The sequence below is a fragment of the Phyllostomus discolor genome, chromosome 6 (genome assembly GCF_004126475.2).
Source record: "Phyllostomus discolor isolate MPI-MPIP mPhyDis1 chromosome 6, mPhyDis1.pri.v3, whole genome shotgun sequence".
In the NCBI taxonomy this organism is placed as follows: domain Eukaryota; kingdom Metazoa; phylum Chordata; class Mammalia; order Chiroptera; family Phyllostomidae; genus Phyllostomus; species Phyllostomus discolor.
The window spans coordinates 21,028,846-21,045,934 of record NC_040908.2 but is presented as its reverse complement, the minus strand read 5'-3'; the positions used below and the strand labels follow the sequence as shown (position 1 = coordinate 21,045,934).

The 17,089-nt window shown below is 43.7% G+C and overlaps 1 protein-coding gene across 2 annotated transcripts in view; it reads right to left on the bottom strand.

Annotated features, from left to right (window-relative positions):
- CRIM1 (cysteine rich transmembrane BMP regulator 1) overlaps nt 1–17,089 on the bottom strand; it is a 180,320-nt gene that overhangs the window by 134,507 nt on the left and 28,724 nt on the right. For both annotated transcript variants that reach the window (XM_036027850.1, XM_036027849.1), the window contains exon 2: nt 8,640–8,813. In XM_036027850.1, the coding sequence (XP_035883743.1) occupies nt 8,640–8,813 (174 nt within the window). The remainder of the gene's footprint in view (nt 1–8,639; nt 8,814–17,089) is intronic.

Here is a 17,089-nt window from a genome sequence, read left to right as displayed (position 1 = left end):
TCACGCCAGCGTGACAAATCCAGAGAGGCAGGGTCCCCCGAACCCTCCCTGGCTCTGCCGCTCAGGGTCTGGGGGGAACCTGGCAGTGGCAGCTCCTCCTGGGGGCTCGCTGGCAATGTATGCTCACCAGTGCTGGCCCAGTCCTGGCGAGCTGAAATCTGTGTGTGACCATGCAGCTCTCTCTCATTTAAGAAGCCTCGGAGATTCCGTGTGCGCACGCCACCCAGGCCTCACCAGGGACCTCAGACTGCCTGTGGGAATACAGGTCGGGCAGAGCCGGTGCCCTTGTCGTCCCTGGACTTGTATTAGGAGGTGGCAGCAGATTTCTTGCTACGGGCGGGTCAAGAGGGAATTCTGTCGCACCATCTCAGAGATGGAATGACTGTTAAACAACGTGCCACATCCATTTAATCACATTTTCTTGGGTGATCTCTGTGACTGCCCCGACCTCTAACCTCCTAAAAGAAGCCAAAAATGATTTGAGGAAAAAAGTTCTATCCATGAAAGCAAACGGTACCATGAAACAGAAAAGAAAGATAGTTGTAAATACTAACTAAACGTTTGTCTATGGGCGAACATTACAAGTGGCGGCAAGGGTTCGTTATGTGATCAGGCCCCTCAGAGCACAGGTTACTGAAGGCTGCAGACGAAGGGAAAGAGAACCACCAAGAATAAATGTGGCACCTACACTTTACTCATGTGAAAGAAATAAGTGAAGTGTAAGAAGCTAAAAATGGAATGACAAGTTCACAGAATATTAATATGTCCTTAGGTAGGGTTGAAACAGTAAATTTAGAATGCAGAAGAATTAATCAAAAATTAAGCCCATTATTTGGGTTTTAAAAAACTGAGGGAAGAAAAGTCTACAAAACAAAAGCCACTTGTCTCTGTGTCAAAACTAGTTCATTTTCAGAGGCTATGTAAAATCAAACCTCCTTTGATTTTCAGCAGCAAAAAAAAAAATACAGAAATGAAACTTTGTGTAAACAAATCTTTATCTTCTTTCTAATCTTTAATTTCAGCCCGAGTGTGTGTATATATGTAGATATGTTATGCAATGTAAGCTTCCTGAATAAATTCTTAAAAACATCATTTAAGACATTTACAAAATATCTTTGTAAAAAGTCAAAAGCAAGTTCCCACAGCGCACCTGAAACACGTTTCAATGTTATGGGCCCGAACCTTAAAGGCTGTTTGGGAACTGGTCCCCCAGTTAAAGGCAAAGCAAAGTCGAACTGGTGGACTCGGAGGGGCAGTGGCACACGAGCGCTCAGTACATACTTTTCAAATGGAGACATCAGTGAACAGCGAAAGCAACTCTAAAACGGAAGGAGCGGTCTCCGAAGGCACGCGTGGAGCACGCTGAGGGGCGCACTCCTCTGGACCGCGTCTATGATTATCATGCCATGTACCTGCCTGTGGAATAACTTAATCATCTTCGTGCTCCCACTCGGAACGGCTCTAATCTCAGGTACAAATTTGACCAGCTCTTGTATACGCAAACCCTTTTAAAGTCTTTTTTGAATAAAGGAGTACAAATTCATCAATTAATTAATAATTAAATGATATGTTCCATCTTATACACCCTAAGATCATGGTGCCACAGCTGCATTTGAGGCTAGCGTGCAGCTGGCTGACGGTGGGAGTCCTCAGCTCCCTTCCACGATGCCACCAGAGCGCTCAGTGCGCCACGGTCACTGCACAGGATCTTTCGGCTCACCCGTGACGCTGTAACACTGGCAGTCACTTTTCACCTCCTCGTGCCCATTACTGCCACGCTGACAACAGCACCGCATTCTCCCTGGCGGGATGACTCACAAATCCTTGTTTCCAGCACAGATCTCTGAGCTCCAGATCCTGAACCCTCTCATCTTCCCCTTGGTTATCCACAGATCCCTCAAACACAGACTCAACCTCCACCTCATCCTACATCCCACAGAGCTGCTCTCCTGGTATTCCACGTTCTAGTAAATGACACCGCTATCTATCCTGGCCATCATGCCCCCCAAAGCCTCTATCTTGACAATCACCCCCTCCTCCCCAAATGTGGGAGTCTTCCCCTTCCTCATCCTCCAAAGTCCATCAGCCGCTAAAGCCCACTGACTCGGCCACCCTAACTACCTCCTATCTGAACGCCCCCATCCTGTCTTTTCCAAAGGATGCTCTTTAATCCTTGCCCGCCTGCTGACCCCCCCCAACACATTTCCCAGAGTTGGGCTCAGTTCCCAACTCCTCCCCAAAGCCTTCCTTGATTTTCTGTCTTATGAATGTACAGCAGCTGTTATTTGTCCACTCAATATAGGACATGGATATGTAAGTATCACATGCCAATCTTTAATTAGCTATCTTTTCTCTAAAGTATCTTGCAAAGAAAAGAAAATTTAAATGCAGCCCCAAATTATAAATCATCTAACATTATCTCTAAGAGTGTTTAGCTGAAACAAAGGAGGATGCGTAAGTCCCATGCATATTCCTCCTTTTGCAAAATGTTCATTGTGCAGCTCCCAGTGGGAACAGGTTCCACATAAACCTATTATTCTTCCTGTAACCCAAGTGCTGTTCGATGCAGCAGTGGCTAAAAAGAATATTTAGGAACACATTTCATGGATCCCATGCAGACATCCCTCCGGCTGGTCTCTGTCTGGTGATACACATCAGTGTGAATTGGGTTGTTTTTATTTTTCCCTATGATCTCCCCCACCCTCCTTGTGGACTTTTGTGGTCCTCAGTGTAGTTACTGCACAGCTATGCACGTCGAACGCTTCTTAATGAGTTAATTACATCAAAAATTACCTAAGTAACAAATGGCTCTACTTGGGTGTCAAATTTAATTTGCAAAAACAAAACTCTTAGTCTTCCCTCAAGTTGGCTCCAACTCCTAGTAGAGGCCCTACCACTTGTTTAAACCCCAAATCTGAGAACTCCTTGGTTCCGCTTTCCCTCACTCTGCCCCCTCCACGTACGCATCAGAGCGTCCTGTTCACTCCAGTTCCAAACCACATTTCAGATCCAGTCATCTCTCCATCTCCAGCTCCCAGGTTCTTACCTCCTCCCTAAACTACTGAAAGAGCCCCTGCCTGAGGACTCTATTCCCATTCTTGCATTTTCCCAGCCTTGCCACCAGTCTCTTCTGGCCATATTCATTTTTTAGAACACAAATCGAATTACATCACACCCTCGTTCACAATTCTTTTTTTTTTTTTTTAAATAATACTGTATTTCTTTGTGTGCTCCTTGAGACATAGTACATTTTTTTAATATTTTATTTATTTATTTTCAGAGAGGGAAGGGAGGGAGATAGAGAGAGAGAGAAACATCAATGTGCGGTTGCTGGAGGTTATGGCCTGCAACCCAGGAATGTACCCTCGCTGGGAATCGAACCTGGGACACTTTGGTTCCCAGCCCGCACTCAATCCACTGAGCTATGCCAGCCAGGGCTACAATTCTTTAAATAACTTTCCTACGTGCTCATCAAAAATGCACACACCTCAGGGTACTCTATGAGGCATCATGTGATCTGACCCTTACCCCTCCCTCCCTCCCTCACTACATTCCAATCACACGCATTCTTGGTTTTTCTTGCTGTTCCTTCAACATACCCAGCTCATTCTCACCCTAGAGCTTTTGAACTTCCAGCTCCCTGTGCATGGAATTCTCACCCCTCCGGTCATAAGTCTGACTCCTTCTTCCATCCAGATTTTGGTTCAGATCACCTCCCTTTGCAGAAAAGTTCCCTGATACCCGTATCTACATCAGCTCCCCCAGTAATCCCAGTAGTTCTCTCCCATATTATCCTTATTAGATTACTGTTTTTCATAGGTCTGATCATAATGTATCTCCTTGTTCATTTCTGCATTTATTGTCATCACCCCCCCTTCTGAATATTAGCTCTTGGAAGCTGTGTCCTCAGCGACTAGCACTGTGCCTAGTACATATTTGGCACTCAGTAAATATTTTCTGAATAGATAAATGGATGAATGGTTTCCAGGGTGTTTTACATCATTCCTCAAACTTGGCATGGTTTCGTATTTCTGATCACTTCCTGAATTTATTACAACCACTCTGCATTATGGTAATATTTTATTCCAATAGAAAGTAAAAGCCAGTTACCCCTACCTGGAGCCACATACACACTTAAAAGTCTAACTTACTCACTGTATATCACGGAGGTCTCCGGTGTCGACTGTAACTGTGATGACTAACCCCAGAGCAGGCCGTCCAGAAAACCCTTTGGCAGCTGCAGAGCCTCGTGCTGTTTCTGCTAGTCTGGTTCCCTCTTCTGAAGAGGCATCGACTTGACTTCGGCAGAGCTCAGCACAGCAAAAACCAAACCAATGATGGGGCATGAATTCATCAGCTTTGTTAGGATCAAGGTGGGATGGGTCACGTGAGGGTCATTCCCTTTCTCAGCCCTCCTCTTCTTCCTCGGAGAGATCCGGACCAATCTGACAAACCACTCTGTATACAACCACGGCTGGCTGTTACCCAGCACCCTACGTCCTCTCGATCTGTGACAGCCTGACTTTAGGGTAGTTATGTTCATAGATTTTTGGAAAGAAAACATCTGGTAAAATCCAAGACCAACTCCTTCCCTTTAAACAAATACAAGGAGTACACAGGAACGTTTCAGGACCCAGGAGTTGCCATTATTCTCCATAAGCTACGAGTATGAGGTTGAAATGCCCTGCAATGACTTCACCCACTTTTCCATGTTGTTGTAGTGATGTTTAGAGTTCATGTTCAGGTCTCACTCTCACCGCACAGACATGGGGACTCCTGTTCTCTCATACTCTGCAAAGAACATTAGTCCCTTTGCTCCACCCCCAACCATACACCTTCACACTCTAAACTGCCCCCCCAAAAGGCCTCTAAAGAAGAGGTTAACTGGAACAAAATATTCACTGTCCCATAAGAGACCACGAGAATCAAGTCTGAATCAGCAGGTCATCCATCAACACTGGCCGCTTCTTTGCTTGGCTCTGCCAAAACACCCCTGCTCTGCACAATCCTTCTACCGTGCCTCCTAAATTCACGGTCATTGTCACCAAGTTCCCCTGTGCTGTCATTCTCTTCTCCAGACGTTCCCTTCACCTTTGTGCTCTAATTAACACCTGGGTACTCTCAGCACCAATTTGTCCCTGGAAGTCCTCTCAAGTGGGGACAGTGTCATCTCCCACACTCCATAACTCCTGGGGGTGGGGTAGGTGTCCTCTTTGTTCTCCTTGTCACTCTCAGATCCCTCTTCCTGCTCCCCTTTAAAGAAGAAAGACTCGTTCACGTGAAACACGTGCAATCTAATTATGCACCAATTACATGCTGTGGCATTTATCTACTGAACCTCTGGCTCAGGGTTTCTTCCCTATTCACTGCTCCTGTCCCCTTCCCCGCCCCCATGAGTACTCTCTGGCATATAGTCTCAATCTCCATGCCCTCCCTCCTTCTATCAGACTCACCCGGAAAAATCCGACACCAGTTAAAACTACCTCTTCACGTACAATGCATCTGCTCTGGGGCTGGAGAAAAAGTATGCAACCGTGCTGGCTGGAATCCCTGCAAATTTATCACCCCTAACCTGAAGTAAGCTGTGGGCACCATCAGGCGACCGTAACACATTTCTCTGGTTAATTCACTCATCCCTCTTTGAGATGTCTGCTTTACATTTTCTCTCCCCCCTCAATTTTTCACACCTCTCCTTCCACCTCATGTCAGCTGACCTTGCTGTATCCCTCTCTCAGACGTGGGAATGATTCTGTTCCTCTCCCTCCTCAAAGACTCCGCTCCTGCAATCACCATCGCCTTTCTTACCTTAGTCGTCTCTCCTTCTAGATCATTCTTGTCACCATTCAAACATGCTGTAACATCTGTAGTTTTAAAGTCCCTCTTGTCCTTATATCCCCCTCAAACGGTCACCCTGTTTTTCAGTCCCACCCTATCACAGACATCTCAAAAGAGTTTTCCCTGTCTCTGCTACCTGCTCTATTATTCTTCTGCGATTTCAGGTTTAGGAACCCTAGAATCATCTTTGTGCATTTTCATCCTCCCCTTATCTGTTAGACAGATGATAGATACTGCAGGTTCTCCTGCCAAAACGGTGTGTATCCACCTCCTCCCTGCGGTTTCCTGCCACCCCCAGCCCAGTCTCGTGTGGCGCCACATCGACATAACTGAAGCAGCTCTCCAACGCGCCTCTCGCCTCTCCACTGCAGCCTCTCACTTGCTAATCCACTCTGCATCCCCCAACCCCAGCCTGCCAAACACTGATTTCCCCGGGCTCTGCTTCTCTCCGCTCACAACCTACAATGATTTCTGATAGCTCGTATTACCAGGCACAAGCTCCCTGCATGATGTAGAGGATATTTCATAATCTGGGCCCATCCTGCCTCCCATCTTTATTTCCTATTAAGTAGCAACATAAAACCTTGCTGTCTTAGACTAGTTTCCCGAGTGTCTTTCATGTGAGTCACACAAACCTCACTTCTACATCCTATTCTTTTGTCCACATCGTTCCCCTTTCTGGAATCCATCGCCACCCAAATTCTAAATTGTTCAGATTCCATCTCCTCCGTCATACTTTATTATATAATTCTGGGCCCCATTTTTGGGCCCTAACTATCTTCATTCATTCTTTCATATGCAATACATACTTGACTGTACATAAAGCTTTTTCTCCAAAACTGTTTCTCAGAAACAGAAAATCCCCTAATGCTGACTTCTTACATGACCTCAAATACTGTAGGGTGCTTTATTCTGAAAAACAAAGTACTATTTGTAGAAGATACATTAACCTTAAGTGACCTCAGCCAATCCTATTTCTGGATTATATAGCGGTTGCTCGACAGAATCTGTTAACAAACAAAAAAGAGGTACAGAAACTTAATCAGCTACAGTAATTATTCCTCAGAGAAGGATCTCAAAATTGGAAGTGCTGTATCTTGTAAACAGCCTTTTTAGAATCACTTTAAAAATCGATGCAGTTAATCCCCACATTGTAAAGATCATAAATATACACCTGGCTAATTAAAAATGCAAACAGGCCCAGCTTTATGTGAAAACATACTGTGTTTCAGAACAAAACTTCTTGTAATAACGTGCATGCAAAATCTGACGCACCTCAACAACTGAGGTGGTCGGATGGGGGTGTGCTCGGGAACAGGGGGTCAAATGACTGGGGAGGTTGCCTACTCAAAGACAATGGCGGTGACGCATTTGACACATCTGAATGACACACTTTCATGACTTGTAAGAACGGCAAAAAAGCAGTCCTCTAAATTGTTGTCCCATTTTTTTATAATGCCATTTAAAATACATACGAGTAACTAAATTAACTGTTTAAACAGACATTTGACTACTGCATCTACATCCCTCAAAGCTATATACTGAGGTTGGCCAAATCATTTTTTTGGCAGGAAGTGAGCAAAACACCACAAGACGGTAGAAATGAGTTCGTTGACTGTGTTGTCGAGTCGTGTGATTGAAAAACACTTGCATGGTTAGTCCTAGGTTTGTAAGCGGCCCGCGGTGTGGGGCTCAGTTTTCCAATTTTTAAACGCAAGCATCGGACCAAATGTTACCTAAGACTCTCTGTGGTTCTACAATTGTACGTCTGCTGTTTTCTGCAACACTGTATTCTCTTTTAAGGATTCGGCAGCACTGGTAAATACAAAGAGATGCTATTTTAGAGGCTCTTCTAAATGTCTTATTTTTTATTACTATCTAACACGTTGGAAACCGGATGCAATTCAAAAACTTGGGTCCTGCACTACTGTGCCCTCATGAGTTTGATTTCAGACTTTGAAAATCTCAGAATGGCATTATTTTAGAGACAAAGGTACATTTAAGAGTGTGTGGTTCAGTCCTCCCCCCCACCCCCCACCCCAAGTGAAACCCAAGTGAAGCTGAGAGAGTTCAATTACAGGGCTGAGACCCAAGCAAGGCCTTACCCTTTGTTAATTCTGGTGGTGAACCACGGCACCAAACTCTGGGTATACTACTTGTAAATACTGCTCTTACAAATTGTATTTTCAAGTCCTTAATCCTTTTTTCTAGGTTTTATGCATGAATGTGCAAAAGTTATGAGCCACATGAATATACTCTTCTTGTTATTTTAATGTGATTCCGGACTTCAGTCTAGAGGCGAAGTGCCCCGTGACCCACCCACACCTGTGTAATTCTGCCCCACGGCAAAACCAACCTCGGCCTTCGGTCACCACCCCACCGCGCTCCCACCTCATCTAAAGAGACAGACGTTCTTGCCAGATGATACGCACTTCTAATTAGCACTCTCCCCATGGAGCATCTTCCTACGGTAAATCAAGCAGAATGGACCTGGTGACAACAGATGCTGGTCTCGAGCACACCACTCGTGGAAGCTCCGTTACGCAGAGGTGACCTAGGCAAGCTCGCGCCAAGTACCCTGCTCACACCACCACGGCATGACCATCCCACGGCTTCCCAGAAACACACACGCGTGTGGGCACACACCCCATCACATCAGCCCCTGGCCAACTGGATGCATCTTGTTTTGGGATTATATCAACTGCCAGTCTCTATAAGCTTGTCTTTGCCTTTTCAAGCTCAAGTACTGTCAGTGCTCAGGGTTGCACGATACTCAGCTTACAGTTGTGAAAATCAGTACTTACCTTCAATCCTCTTCAAAGCTGAAAGGCACGTGTCCTTCCTTGAAAACTCAAAGGGATTGTTGCAGGAACGGATGGTGACACATTCGCATTTCCCATTGATTATGTTGCAGCCGGAGACAAGGTTTTCTTTACATGGTTCAAAACCAAGCAGTTGGTCGTCATTCCAGTTCTCATCTGTAAAACAGGTGAGGATCACATAATGTCAGCGTCGCTCAAAGAAAGGCCTCCTGGAAAGCAAAGATGTGCAAGGATGTCAAGATTAACATCCAATTTTGACACCTCGACGTATGAAAAGCAGTTTGGCTGCAATTTTACAAATGAATGAAACTCCGTCTCCTACTAATTGAGGAGACTGAAATATAGCCACACATGTAAACAAACATTTGTGTTCAAAACCCACTACTTCTCTTGTCTTCTCTTATGCATTATTACAAGAACAATTGGGATTACAATTTTTAATGTTAAACATAGATTCCTGGATTTTTCCATGTTCAATCAAATTACAGGGTTCACGTTAGTCCATCTACAGATTATCCCCCCCAAAGCACGCAATCTTTTACTCCATCTGGTAGAAACCAACTTCAGGTTTAAAATGGCTCTGAAACTTAATACACCAAGACAGCTAATATAAAAAGTCAGATACCAGCAACAATTAAGAAAGGGATACAGCCTCACCAGTGTGGTTCAGCTGACTGAGCGTCATTCCACAAAGTGAAAGGCTGCTGGTTTGATTCCTGGTCAGAGCACATGCCTCAGTTGTAGCTTGGGTCCCATCAGGGTGCTTATGAGAGGCAACCAATCGATATTTTTCTCTCACATTGATGTTTCTCTCCCTCTCTTTCTCCCTCCCTTCCCTTCTCTCTAAAAATAAATAAATAAAACTCTTTGGGGAAAAAAAAGAAAAAAAGAACAGGATACAACGGTGGAGATGCCCTCTAGTGTGCTTCAGTTAACATCCATCACTATACACAACCAAAGCCAGAAACGACAACAAAGCTAAGGACTACGGCCTGGTGAGAGGCTAAGATCATCAAATTCTGAACTGGGGACCAAAATCAGCGTCCAGGTCATGGGATGGAGTAAGTAGACTATAAGAAGTAGACTATTACAGCCAGCTTTCAGGGGACCCGGCTCACACAAAGGGAACAAAAATGACAGGCCCTAGATAGACTCAACCTTAAAGATGGTCCTCAGAGTTGAAACACCTCCCGCAGAAAACCAGATTATTTCTCTATGGATCTCTGGGACGTTATGTGGGTTTTTCCCCCTCTTAACGTTATCTTTAGCAGTTTACCTTATCTCACCTTAACTGGGTACTGACTGTTAAATAACATGTTTCTGATACCATATCTGAAGAGAATTTTTAAAGTGCTTGAATTAAAGATACCTTAAACCTGTTGCTCAAACAAAGGCAGGGAGAAAGCCATTTTAAGAATGTGTTTTCTCCAAGACGGCATAAATGAATGGCTATGATTTTTACGGGGCTAACTTTTACTTTTGGTGACAGTGTTGATTTACTGCACAAGTTAGGCAAAAGACTGTTTTTCCTCACTGACATAAATAATTTCCTTGTCAAGGGGGTCTTGGGAAGGATGTCATTTACGACATAAAGAGCTGCAGGGTGATTCTTTGAAAAGGGAGAATAGAAAATCTCCTGTGTTTTAACTTCAGGAGATCAAGCTCACATAGATCAAAGTTGTAGCTCTCAGTACAGTGATTTTAGAACTTTAAACAAAACCACAATTTATCTGTTTTAAAATGTTTTCCTATGTATTTTGTCTTTAGAAATGACAGAAAACATACATACACATTCCTATCATCAAGACAACAATGAAATTACTAAATTACTCTGAAAGGAAAACCAGACAAGAATATATTGAAATAATTCAACACAGAGAAGTAGGTGATAATGTAGTCTTCAGTTCTAATATGTAACAAAGCTACACATGTAAATGATTTCTTATCTCTATATTTAATTGTTGACATGCTATTTAGCACCGCCAGCCTCATCGAATCCAATGAAATTTGCCATGAAGGAATTTTTGTGTTTGTACATCTAAATCTGCAACTCAAATACAGTTCAACCCTAGAAACGTAAAAACTTGTAAGAAATTCAAGTAACTATTTCTCCTCCTTCCCATATTCTGACAAAAATGTCTTTATTATATTACATTTTATTAATATGTACAATCAACATGTAACCAAACTGAGTGGATCCTGATGCAGACTTTTTCCTACAGTAAACATCCCTTCCCTCCATTGTAACTGGAACTCTCCTGAACCGATGCCCTCCACCTGGACTACAGCACGGTTCCCTCTTCCCCACGCCACCCCACCACCCCCACTGTCTGTCACCACAATCCTCCTCCTCAAAAAACAAACCTGCTCAGTCCAGTGGCCGCCTCTTGCCAATAACAAAAAAAGGTCCACACTTCTTATGGAATGCAAGAGTAAGAATAAAACTGTAAGGTTCTTCATGATGCGTCTCGTGCCTATGCTGCCTTTGCTCATGGAGTATGATCTGCTTAGACACTCCTTCTCCTGGTCCTCCAGTGACTCCTATTCATCCTTCAAGACCCAGTTCCAACGATGCCTCCTTTGAGGAGTCTTTCCCAACTATGAACTGCTCCATCCTCTGAGCTCCCGCAAACACCCACATGGCTATCTTGGCCCCTACGGTACTGATTTTTGTGTTAAGTCAAACTTCCCCACTAGACAAAGAGTTCTCACAAACAGAGCCAGGTCTTATTCAAATTTGAACTCCCTTAACCCCAGGATTTTGTGCAGTGTTCAATATCTATCTACCATCTATCATCTGTCTTATCACGTCACTGGTATGGTCACTGCTGTTGCCCATGCTTTTCTGAACAGAAAACGTTCTGTTTAAAAATATGTCCGTAAGTAACATTACAAGGAAATGTTTCAATGTCAAGAATATGTTTGCCCAGTAAAAAACCTTTTTTAAAAAGCTTATGAGCAAAGCGTTGAGGCACACATTTGCCAAAAATGCTCGGACATGTCCTGGCCCTGTCCTCACGAGGAATCACCCATCATCAGTCTGCTTCCCCGCGCGGCCCCAAGACTCCAACCCCTTATCACCTGGCTGGCAGCAGCAGGCCTCCCAAGGAGCCCGTCTCCGAGCCAATTTGTTCGCGCCGCCAGATGCTCTCTCCGCCTCCCCATAGGAAGGCCCTTTTTCCCGACTGTGGAATCAGAATCAGAAGGCAACTGCCCTTAATGCTCTCCCGGGCTCCTGTTTCCTGCTTCATTCTCAGCCGATGCCTCTCAGCAGGAGTGACAGGCCATCCTGAGATGCACGGGTAAGTTTGCCGGTCCCCTCAGGAAACGTCATGGCCACCATGCCCCGTCAGAAGGCACTGGACTCTGCAGCCAAAATTGTCTTATATGCTCTTATTTTCCTTTTTGACAGGGATCCCTCCCATTCTATGTCCCCACCCTAGTCAATACTTTGTTTTTCTTCCTGGAAAAGAGTTCCCTTGGCAACCATCACTTTAACAGGGTCAAATACGACATGCTTCTGAGACAAATGCTCTTATGTTTTTCTATTATAGGACATTATACTTTTAAATCCTTTAACAGCCAACTAACAGGGACTGAAAGCAAAAATGTGGCGAGGTGTGATTACGGAAATCAAATCTGAGCCCAATGGTGCTGCTGATAGCACTTGGGAAATTTGATGTTTTAAAAGCTCCTTTTCCCCCCCAAAGTAAATCCATATTATATAGCATAAGGATGAGGGTTCTCTGACATAGCTCCTGGTTTCTCCTTGGACTGGTGGGGGCGGGGGGAGACGGAAGGAGTTAAAAACAGGAGTGCTGTCCTGTTTCACTTTATAGCCAGTAGTTTCTTCTTGGTACCCTCCATGTGATAAGAATTCTCCCAGCCTGAAAGGTCAAGACAACTAAAATAACTCCGCAAATGTATTTTTAACTACGTAACTTGCACAAGATACCAAACCAGGATGTGATTTTTTCTAAATATAAAGTGAGAGAAATCTAGTAATTTCACGTACAGATCAACATCCGCACGTCCCCACATGTGCCAATACGAGCACTGCCGGAAAGAAGTGGGGATATCTGACCGATAATCTGCAATCTCCACTTGGACGTCTGGGGGACGTCTGGAAACTTGATGCTTTAAGCTGAGATGGCCCAGGTGCATTGTGTGTGTGTCCCATCTGGTCCCAGGAACGTTCATAAGGTGTGTGTGTCATGGAGGGCTGAAATGTAATCACTTGCACTGCTTCAATCAAGGGAACTGTTAAGGGACATTAATTTTTATGCTATTTACTATCTTGTCATCAGGATTGACTGCAAGTACACGGCAGTGATGAATGCAAGGGTCGAATGGCAGAGTGCAGTGCCGATGACTTCTGTACACACTAAGATGCCAGCCTTTCTGCCACCATTGCTTGGGAACCGCCCGTGCAAACACCGAGGCACAGAATAAAAGCAAGTAACATGTAATGTGACTATGAAATAGTTCTGAGCTCGTGTCCTTGGAGTCCCCCGGGTCCGTGGCCCACACTCTGAGAGCTGCTGTTCTAGGGCAGGAGCATGTCTTGCTGGAGCACCTGGGCCAATGCAAACAGCAAAGGGCACTCTGACGCCTCTCCCCTGAACAGTTACCCCTGAACCGTAAGAACGCGGGTTCTTTTAATGTGATTCAGCTGATGGGTAACTGGTACATAGGGAAACGAAGTCAGAACAATGCAGTAGTTGGTGTTAGTTCAGACATGACCTTTTTTCCAGCACGTTGATGGTATGAGAAGATCAGAAGCAAGTTTTCTCATAATTAAAGGAAAAGCCTTAGCAGTAAGTGATCACCTTAAGAAAAGGCTGATAAGCCTGTGTAAATCCCTTCCTTTAATGCAAGAAATGGCTTCTTTTCACAACATTAAACTGTCCAAGAAGGTTGCAAGTAGAAATAAATAAACCAAGAGATATTTTCCTCTGTTTTTAAAAATCCTGATGAAGAAACTACCCTTGGATCTTATTTGTACTTCAAATGAAACTGGTCTCCATTAAAGACCATTAACTGGTCTTAGGAGAGTGCATGGTGGAGTGATAATGGAGACAACTGTACTCCAACAACAATAAAAGGTAAGAGACCAAAAAAAAAAAAAAGTGAATGCCAAGGCTTTGTGCCCTGAAGGGAGCAACGTGAGCTCAGGAGCAGATGAGGCTGCCAAGGAGGGGCTGCCCAGGAGGAAGGTGCCGACGCAAGATCTGGTTGACCTGTGTCAGCATTCTTATCTGGATTATTATTTACATTTATCCTCTGTGTACAGAGTTCCATGGGTTTTGAATGACCAGCCCCAAACCCTACTTTGCTTAACAGCTCTTGTTCTCAGCATAGTGATTTTGCAGAACATCTTTTTGTTTTAAGAGCGCACATGTGGAGCCGAAGCAAGAACACCTGCCCTTCCGATAGCCTTCCTCAGTCATATGCTGGACTTGGTCTTTCTGGAGTCTCTTCTAACCTTCACGATGATGCCTTCCTCCTATATCTGACATAAAAGGTTTTAAAAGCCTAGTAAGAGAACCGCTTCAGTCCTGAGAGTAGGAAAGAGAGTGAGGAGGAAAAGGATGTGAAGGAAGACGCATCTTGGAACTCGGATGAAAACACATCCAATCCCAGGCCTGGGCAGCCTCAGCTCCAGGGGACAAACCCTTCTGCGCCAGGAGCTCTATCAGCCAGCCGTGGCCACCCTGCCTGACTGGTCCTAGGTTCCACCTCCCTGTCCTTCAAAACATCTTCCGTCTGCTTGCTGGTGTCTGAGATCCCACTAACACAGAACGAAACACACAGTAGGACTGCACTTGCTGGACAAAGTGCTGTGTGTGCATCTGAAATACGACTTCCCAAAGGTCAAAGGCACTTGTATACCCACAGCCTTACCTTTCCTACCTTGTCTGTGCTCAGGTCAGCGATTTTCCCCCTTTTTCATCCCATGGCACACATATACTAATCACTAAAATTCGGCAGCATGCCAAAAAAAAGTTTTGCTGATATGACAAAAAAAATAGGGATAATTTTGCTTTATTCTCACCATACAGCTATTATTGTTTTGGCTGGCTTTTATTTTTTTTTTTATTTTTTTTTTTTTGGTAGCAATCTAAGGGAAAAGAGGTCAGTGCCCCTGACTAAACAGTCAGGTATTGCATGTTTTACAAATTCTTGTGGTGCACCGGTTGGAAATTGCTGGCTTAGGTTAATGGAGTTTACTCCAAACCAAGATACAGCCACACCCCATTATGTGGCAATCCACTCACCAGAAATATGCTATAGCAAATATTAAAAGGCAAGGAACAAATTCACAGTACACACTCTAAAGCTCACAGTAATGGAATTCTGTTGGCAGAGAAAAGGCTTCTGGGAATATATATCAAATTAATTCTCCAGCTGTTCACATATCCCTGTAGCTACAGTAAGATGCAAATAGCTAATACTGGCATCTCTTTCCACACCGGCAGAGAAGCTCCAGTGTAATGTACAATTGTTGCTCTAACTCCCCCAGTTCCTGGCCGGCTGTTATCAGGCGTTCGGTTCTGCTCAAGGAGGAATCGAATGCAGTGAGCTTTCATTCTCTCTGCCTCAAGCTCAAGGTGCACGGACGTTCCAAAGGCTGGTGCTCCCCTTTCCCTCTCTTCCTTGTGCCATAATCAGTGCAAAGCAGGAAACACAGAATTATGGTTATCAGAAATGGTTCATGTTACAAAAATTTGTTTTACAGACCTTTCCACAAAGTGCTATGTTAGGCGTATGTGACTCTCTACACTGGAATGGCTAAAGCCTGGATCTAAACAATGGAAATATTAAAATATGCATTCAAATGTAGTTTGAAGACTAACTCTTTAACCAATACAAACCTCTAAATGATAGCAAACAAATATGACTGCTGATTTATATCATGTCCAAGTGGGAAACTCTTCGAAAAATAGTACGGATCCAATTTACTAAATCAATTTACAGGAAAATAATAAGCAAATGTTCCATCGCTGTTATTTTTGTCAGAGACCTTAGCAATACAATTAATGGAGGAGGACCAGAGGTGAACCATAGGCTGTCAATTCATTAACTCATTCTTTCTTATAATCATTCATTCCTCGAACAAATATTTGACTCTTGACAGCACATCAAGAACCAAGCATAGTGCTAAGGATTTAATGCTCTAAGTAGTTTTCCTCCATTCTAACCAAAATTGAGGCAAGTACGCGAATAAAATGAATTTGTGTTCCTACAAATCCTGAAACAGAGGAAACTGTTAAGTAAGAGATGGATAATTTCCTATTTGATAGCAGGAAGCTTCTTCTCATTACCTGCTTTGAAAACTCCTACTCAGCCTTTAATACTTTCTCCAGTTTTCATTCACCCTATGGGAACTAACGTAAGTATTAACTCCTCCCCCAGAATTCTACCGTCTATTAAAATTACTTTACTTATGGCAGCATAATGGAATGGCTCCTCCAATCTCTGCCAGCAGAAAGTGGCCTCCTTGACGCTAAAGATCTAGTTTGACTCTTCCGTTTGTTACTGGGCTGTCATAAGGCTTAGCAAAGAGCAGCTTGGCAAAATAAATTTCTGCAGAAGGAGTGAACAGAAATGGGGTTAGAGGACAAGAGGACTTGAATTTATCTGAAGCCATCTGAATCTTTAAGTGCATGACTTTTCTGGAAAGTAAGTTTGGTGGTGAGGAAAAACAAGTCAATTATTCAGAAATAGCAGAAGCATCTTTGTATTTCAGTCTTCCTACCTGTGACACATTAATACTAACTCAAGTTTCCTTTCAACCTCAGCATTGTATTGGCTGATGCTGCCATATGTCAATAAATATTTATTGTATGCCCAATAATTGAATAAATATTCTTCAACCATATTAGATAAATAACTTAAATAATAAACTCTGTTATCTCCCCTTCTACTACTTTCACGTATCATGAGCATAATTAATGTGACATAAGTTAACGTGTCTTGCCAGACAGGGACTTATGGGTGTGAATTATGTGCAGTACCATCTTATAACATTAATGTATGATCTAACCTAAAATCAGCTAGTCATATGGCCAGGAGCAAAACACAGGGCCAGATACGAGAACGCCTTTTTTCTAGATTGCATTCATCCAAAAGTGTAAGCCACTACAGTGAGAAGCATAAACGTGACCAGCATTTTAAATAAGAGCAACAAAATAAACGTGGTATTCTGAAAATAAGCATTTGAAGGATGTAAATTTTTCATTATACCAGCTGAACAGTTAGCACGGATAATGAGGCACACCTCCCCCCCACCCCCCCAAGATAAATCTTCTGGTAACAGTTCACATTTAGTGAGCCACGTTTTTATGTGCCAGAAATGACGCTAGGCGCTTTCTATGGATGCACACGTTTGGCTGAGGAGAGAAGCTGAGGAATGCGGGTCTGAATTCCAG